Consider the following 7,558-nt stretch of genomic DNA (forward strand, 5'->3'; position numbering starts at 1 on the left):
ATCAAGAAAGAGGGAAACATGGGATTCAGAAAGCAGGAGAGGAAAGAAGGTAAGTCCCAGGCTAACAGTCAAGCAGGAGGCCTCAAGAGCAGCCAGAACACTGAGCAGGAGGATGGAGGTTGGGAGATGAGGAAGAGGATGGGAACTCGCAGATTATCGGAATCATTTGTGCGTGCAGTAAGAAAATCATATTGAGGCCAGCATGGTGCCTTACACCTATAATCCCAGCACTTTGGGAGGCCGAGGGGAGCAGATGACTTGAGACCAAGAGTATGAGACAAGTCTGGGCAATATAGCAAGACCCTGTGTGTACAGATACTTTTAAAAACTAGCCAAGTGTGGTGATGTGCACCTGTGTTCCCAGCTACTTGGAAGGCTGAGGCAAGAGGATCACCTGAGCTCAGTGTTAGGTTTTGAAGGGAAGGTGAAGGTTAAAGAAAGACACACACATAGCAAGAGGGTGGCTCAACAGCAAATGCAGGCTTTATGTCCAGCATAAAACCTATAGAAGTGGGAAACTAGCCTAATGCCAGAGCGCACTGCTGCCTGCAGGCTGGGGGTACTTGTAGGTGTGGGCAGGAGGGGTCTGGGTAGTATGGCTTGCTGCCCGGTGGGATATTGATAAGATGTTCCCATGATGAGGCGGTTCTGGCCCTTATTCCCATGGAATGTCATCATGGTGTTCCTTGGACCTTTGCCCAGTGAGCTATGACAGGGATGTTTCTTTAGTTGGGCCTTTGTTTACCTTGTGGTCAGGTGGTTAGGAAGGATGTTTCTCACAGCCCGAATGCCTGGGAAATGTTTCGCTTTGACCAAGGTTTGCAAAATAGTGGGGAAGCTTAAAATGGTGCAGTTTGGACTAACATCCGGGAGGTCGAGGCCACAGTGAGCCATGATTGTGTTACTATACCCCAGCCTGGGCGACAGAGCAACACCTTGTCTCCAAAAAAGAAAAAAAAAAAAAAATCATATTGAGAGGGATGTGTAAGACCTGTTGGACATTTGGGGAAAATCGGTGATAGGTCCACGCAAAACAAGCAAATGGAGACAATCAAGACAATTATTCAGTCCAGGAAAAACAAAACGTTGCTCAAATAATAAGAAAACCTTATCAGAATATGAATATTTCATTGATTCTCACTCACATGCACATGTTTTCACATTTCAATGAGTCTGAAGTCGGGACGTGTCTTTCAGTCAAAGACATCTGACAGTCACTATCAGCCAGGTGCAGTCTTGATGTTGTCATGCCCGTGCAGGTATGAACTTAGTCATTTTTTCTGGTGTTCTCACCAGACAACAGCAAACCCTCGACGTTTCAGTCCACAAACCACTTTAGGATTACACGAGGGAAGAATGTGAGTCCTGGTTTGTCAGAAACCTGTGGGCATCTTTTGGTATGGCGCCCATTCTGTAAGCATCCAAACTTGCAGGATGAGGTCAATGGTATGGAAGAAAATTGTGGAGACCAGAGTGGAATGCTCTGTAAGAATTACTGCAACACTGACACCGAGGTAGTTCAAAGAATGGTTCTCCAAACAGACAAACAACAAAATGAGCACTGACAACTCTAAAAAGTGATTCAGAAGAGATGAATGCTCAATTCAAAGGTTTAAGGATACTCAATTTTGCGTATGTTTTTTGTGTGCACGAGATTGATATATGATAAAACATATGTCTAAATAAGAGCACTTTCAATATGTTTACGTTAAAATTTTAACTAATAAGAACATTTGATTGGCAGCAATTTTCTTTCTCAGTGGTTCATATTACAAATTGATGGTGCCATACATTCAGTGAAATCTGGGGTACTGGCTGTAAATACCAATGTTGATTTTAATTAAAACTGTCATTATAATGGGAGGATGGGGAGACGGGAAATGTTATGTGTGCTTTGGTGTTGGGAAGAATGGTGGTGGGTAAGTGGGAAAAATCTTCACCTCCATAACAGGAATTCAAAAGATGAAGCCTGAGACTGATACATCTTTTTTAGAAATCAATTTTAAAAAACAGAGAAACAACTAAAAGAAGTGAAGGTGGTTGTCCTTGGGAAAAGGGGTGGGGTATAGGAGGAGTGGGTCGCCAGGATTTTAATTAATACATTTTAATACTATTTAACTTTTTAAACTCTGTGCATCATTAATTTGATAAAAATAATTTTTGAAATGAATTAAAAATAAATAAATGGTCTCAAAAAAGCCATTCTGTGCTGTTCTCTCTATAAACACATATCCTCTTTTTGGGGCATATGGTCTAACTTTTGGTTAGAGAAATCTATTCACCATGAGAGGCTGCAGGATATAGCAGAAAGAGCTTCGTTCTGGTGTCAGTTGTCTGGATTCGCATCTTGTTTCTCATTTACTAGCTGTGTGACCTTGGGCAAATTGCTCCGCCTCCCTGGACTTCAGTTTTCTTCCCTATAGAACAAGCAAAAGGCTACGTGTTTCACTGTTATCTGTGAGGATCAAAGAGAAAAAGTGTGTCAAGTCCCTGGCACAGTGCCCGTCCCATTGTTGAGTCCAGCGTAACTTTAACTCCTTTTATGATACAGCCCCCCTTCAATGGGATCAAGGCTGACCTCTGCTCAGAGACTCGAGGACCCTTTGCTCATGCAGTCCTCCCAAAGCCACCCACCGTCCGGGGCTTTGGGCTTGTGCAACTGCAATATTTGTGGCTCATTGCTCTTTTCTAGCCCCAGAGGCCCCGAGATTTCTTATTTATGTCCCTCTCTTCTCTTATATCAGGCTCAGCCTGGGAGATGATGGGTCCTGAGTATGACAGTGCTCAGTTGTTTCTGTCCAGATGAACACCGTGGCTCTGTGGCCAGACTCAGGGTCCTTTGCTCTTCTCCAAGGTCTGGGAGACACAGAATCCTGGGCTCCAAATTCGTCACTCAGCTCCCGAATCCAGGGTGTGCAGGAGTCAGCCTCCCTCTGCCTTACAAAGCAGCCATCGCCGGTGCAGGTTGGCTGTGGGCTGGAAGGCATAGAGAGGCCTGCTACTCCTTCTCTCAGCCCCCTGCCTCCCCTCCCACACTGCGGCCTCTGGAGATCTGCAGGCAGTGACTTCATGGCTGGAAACAGCTTTGTTAGAAATTAAAAGTAGGTGGGCTCTTTTTTCCCTCCCCATTTGGATGACAGAGCTGCTTGCTCAGGGTTCCCTCTCCCAGGACAGGTAGGCAGTTCATGTTTATACATGTGACCCAGAAATATATAATGAACCACACAAGGGCTGTTGACATTGCCTGGACGTGGAGGGCATCACACCTCCCTCCAGCTGCTGTTCAGAGAGAGTAGAGGCAGAACAGATGAAGGGGAAGAAGGGATCCTGGGTTGGGGACAGCCCTCTCCTAATGCCATGGGCATGTGAGAACATGGCACTATCCTGCAGGTCCCCACATGAAAGCTGTGTTCCCAAACACATTACCCCACGGCAGAGCATGAGTGATGCTACCAGGGAAGCTGGAAGGAAAGTGCAGACAGTGGGGGTGGGAGGAAGGACAGCAATTAGGAAAGGGGAAGTCCTAGCCCTTAAGACTATGGGAACACACATAGCCTTTGGAATCAGAAATGTGGGTTCCAGTCCCTGCTCTACACGAGGTTCTGTGTGACTTGCTTAGGTCACACAGAACCTTGGTTTTCCCCATCTGTTAAGAAAAAAGCCCAGAGTTGTCATTAGAAAATTAAATCTCCTACATTCAGGGTTTGCCAAATCTTTTCTCCCTTCCTGCCTGCCACTCAGTTGAGGGCCATCTGGCACAGAATAGGCGCATTTCCCACTCAGGGCCTGGGTTGGGATTGAAGGTCCTTCGGCCACTTCCAGCTCCCTGGCTGACTCCGAGGGCAGAGCTGCGTGGGGATGATGAAAGATTCAGAAGCTGTTCCTCCAGGCTGCCTCTGACCCAAGCAGGCAGTGTGGGTGTTGGACTGAGGGTGCCCACCCGTGAAAGGCCTCTGGGTAAGGAGACTGGGCAGCCCTCCCAGACCCATGTGGATGTAGTGAGAGGAGCCCTCACCCTGCAGACCATCCCTCCTTCACAGCTTCCTGTCAACTCCCGACACCGGCTGCTGCCTGCTCTGGTGGCGAGTGGCAGTGAATGACACAGCCATGTGATGTCTGTGTGTTCCTGTGTTCCTCCCCCAGGCCACAGAGTGGGCCTCCAGTGAGGACACGCGCCGCTCCTGCCAAAGCAAAGGGAAGACGGAGGTACGTGGTCTCAGCAGTCCGGGGGCCCCACCTGGAGCTGGAAGGAGGCCTGTGGTTGTGGGGATGGAGTGGCACTGTGTGGACGTGAGGTCCCCTGCTGGAGAGGCTTGGCCAGGATGAGCTGGGGCTCCTTGGGCAGGTGGGGATATAGCTCTGTGGCCAGTTGGTCCTGAGCATCTGAGTGAGCAGTGAGGCGGAGAGATGACGTTGGTGGGAGGGGACGTCCACAGATGTGACCTGGACATCGGGACAGGTAGATCTGGGGTCAAGGGAAGTGTTTTAGAAGACTTGTTGGCATTCATGACGCAGTGGTGTGAGGGTGAGATACCCAGCATCACACCTGGAGAGCTATGCTGTCTGCTCCTTTCCTTCCTGCCTCAGGAGGAGTGTCAGAACTACGTGCGAGTCCTGATCGTCACCGGCCGGAAGGTGTTCATGTGTGGGACCAATGCCTTTTCCCCCGTGTGCACCAGCAGACAGGTGGGCAGCTCAGGGTGGAGCAGACTGAAGGGGGCACCATGCCGGGGGCTCTCCTGCCCAGGCACACAGCCTTGAAGGCGGGTTGCCAAATTTTGCAGACAAACAAACAGACACCCAAAACAGAAACATAAAAGGACACCCAGTTAGAGTTGGAGTTCAGATAAACAATAAATGATATTTTAGCATAAATGTGCCCCATGAAGTGTTTGGGATAGACTTATTCTAAAAATGTATTCCCTGTTCATCTGAAATTCAAATTGAACTGGGCCTTCTGTATTTTACTGGTCAGCCTTACCTTGGAGGGTCCTGACTGGGGCTGGAGGCTGATGGAGCTACTGGGAGGACCTCTCCCTCCCTGAGGGCTGCTCCCTCAGAGGGACCGTGAGCTGGGCAGTGAGATGATGCTGGAGGAGGGGAGAGACCCAGAGAGACCCGGGCCCAGGAAGAAACAAAACTCAGATGGAAAGAACAGGCAGCCCCAGGGCCTCAGGGAAAAGTGTCCCCTTCTCCCCATTGTCCCCAGGTGGGGAACATCAGCAGGACTATTGAGAAGATCAATGGTGTGGCCCGCTGCCCCTACGACCCACGCCACAACTCCACAGCTGTCATCTCCTCCCAGGGGGAGCTCTATGCGGCCACGGTCATCGACTTCTCAGGTCGGGACCCTGCCATCTACCGCAGCCTGGGCAGTGGGCCACCGCTTCGCACTGCCCAGTATAACTCCAAGTGGCTCAATGGTAAGGAGGCCCCAGTGCCAGGGGTGGGGACTCCCCTGGTTCTGATCCCACCAGCCTACCCTGAGCCCCCCATTCATCCTCCTTCCTGCCAACCTCTGCAAGCGCTCCCACTTGCCTTATCAAGGAAGAGGTCCAGAGTAGGGCAGTGTAGACCAGAGCATGCTGGAGATGAGCCCCAGATGAAATCACAGATGATGTCCCGAGGCCCCAGAACAGATGGAGGGTGGGCTATTAGGAGAGAGGGAGATAATTAGGAATTGTTTAGGAAAACAAGTTATGGATAAGAAGAACTTATGGGGCCAGGTATAGTGGCTCATGCCTGTAATCCCAATACTTTGGGAGGCTGAGGCAGGAACATCTCTTGAGGCCAGGAGTTGGAGACCAGCCTGGGCAACATAGCAAGACCCTGCCTCTAAAAATAAAAATAAAAAATAAATCAGCCAGGCGTGGTGATGCATGCCTGTGTTCCTACCTACTCAAGAGACTGAGGTGATAGGATGCCCTGAGCCTAGGAGTTTGAGACTGCAATGAGCTATGATCACATCCCTGAACTCCAGCCTGGGCGAAAGAGTGACAGCCAGCCTCTTAAAAAAGAAAGAAAGAGAGAGAGGTTATGGAAAGGGCCATATGAGTTTCCTAACCCTTGGGACTGAACCCCTGCTTCCTCACTAACTATTAGGTTGGCTCAAAAGTAATAGCGGTTTTTGCCATTAAAAGTAATGGCGAAAATTGCAATTACTTTTGAACCAACCTAAATACTGTGTGTCCTTGAGCAAGTACTTAAGCTCTCTGTGCCGCAATGTTGTATCTATAATATGGGGATAATCATAGGATTTACCTCATCTGTTGATGGACTGGATTAATCCGCATAAAGTACTTAGGATAGTGTCTGGCACCCAGTGAGAGGTGTGCGGTGACACATGTTTAATATTATAGCTGCACTTGGTATTGAAAGTGGGAAGAGAGTTAGTTAGGGTCCCCAGGCCACCAAGCTTGCAGGGAGAGGGGTGTCAGGTGCCCATCTGGGAAAACTGAAGTGGTTGAGTCCTCCTGACTCTGCCCTCTTCTTCCCCGCTGGCCTGCCTGCCCCTTGTTCCTCTTCTGCCCACCCAGAGCCAAACTTCGTGGCAGCCTATGATATTGGGCTGTTTGCATACTTCTTCCTGCGGGAGAACGCAGTGGAGCATGACTGTGGACGCACCGTGTACTCTCGCGTGGCCCGCGTGTGCAAGAATGACGTGGGGGGCCGATTCCTGCTGGAGGACACGTGGACCACATTCATGAAGGCCCGGCTCAACTGCTCCCGCCCGGGCGAGGTCCCCTTCTACTACAACGAGCTGCAGAGTGCCTTCCACTTGCCGGAGCAGGACCTCATTTATGGAGTTTTCACAACCAATGTGTGAGTCCTGTCCTCTGCCAGCCCCTTTCCTGTGATGTCAGGATCTGGCCTGGCCTCATGGCCTGGTGGGCTTCATCTATAAAATGGGGACTTCCATGACTCCTGCCGGGGGTCATCTGAGGATTTTGTGACTTACTGCTTCTGGAGCGGTAAGCACGTGTTCTGGGTTGCTAGGAAGGGCAAGCCTAGGCCAGAGATGAATAAAGCAAATGGATCTGGCTTAGGCTGCATGAAGGAGGAACATGCTGGTGATGAAAGTGGAAAAGCCTGCCTTGGATGAGGGGATATAGCCATGTGGGGGAGGGGAGCAGGCAGCAATAGCCTCAGGGAGGCTCAACAGGGATTCCCTAAGGTCCCTTCCAACCTCAGGACTATGGGATTCTGTTCAATCTAACCAGCAGTCTTCTGGTAACCCTGCCATCACCTCCCATCTAGACTGTGCTGGAAAACCAGGCTGGGAATGACAGCTCCTTTTGTTTTCTAGGTGTGAGGACGAGTAACCCTCACAGATCATGACACCTCCTTCTGTGTAAGAGGCTAACCCAATCAGGCGACTCTCCTATAGACCAAGCTTGTCCAGCCCACGGCCTTTGGGCTGCATGTGGCCCTGGGCAGCTTTGAATGAGGCCCAACACAAATTTGTAAACTTTCTGAAAACATTACGAGACTTTTTTTTTTTTTTGGGCATTTTTTTTCTTTTCTTTTTCTTTTTTTTTTTTTTCTGAGATGGAGTCTC

The 7,558-nt window shown here is 49.6% G+C and overlaps 1 protein-coding gene across 1 annotated transcript in view; it reads left to right on the top strand.

Moving 5' to 3' along the window:
• SEMA5B (sema domain, seven thrombospondin repeats (type 1 and type 1-like), transmembrane domain (TM) and short cytoplasmic domain, (semaphorin) 5B) overlaps positions 1-7,558 on the top strand; it is a 69,342-nt gene that overhangs the window by 45,619 nt on the left and 16,165 nt on the right. The window contains 4 exon segments of the mRNA XM_011971616.1: positions 4,144-4,206; positions 4,588-4,686; positions 5,210-5,423; positions 6,537-6,822. Coding sequence (XP_011827006.1) covers positions 4,144-4,206; positions 4,588-4,686; positions 5,210-5,423; positions 6,537-6,822 — 662 coding nt within the window.

The sequence above is a fragment of the Mandrillus leucophaeus genome, unplaced genomic scaffold (assembly GCF_000951045.1).
Source record: "Mandrillus leucophaeus isolate KB7577 unplaced genomic scaffold, Mleu.le_1.0 Scaffold123, whole genome shotgun sequence".
Taxonomy (NCBI): domain Eukaryota; kingdom Metazoa; phylum Chordata; class Mammalia; order Primates; family Cercopithecidae; genus Mandrillus; species Mandrillus leucophaeus.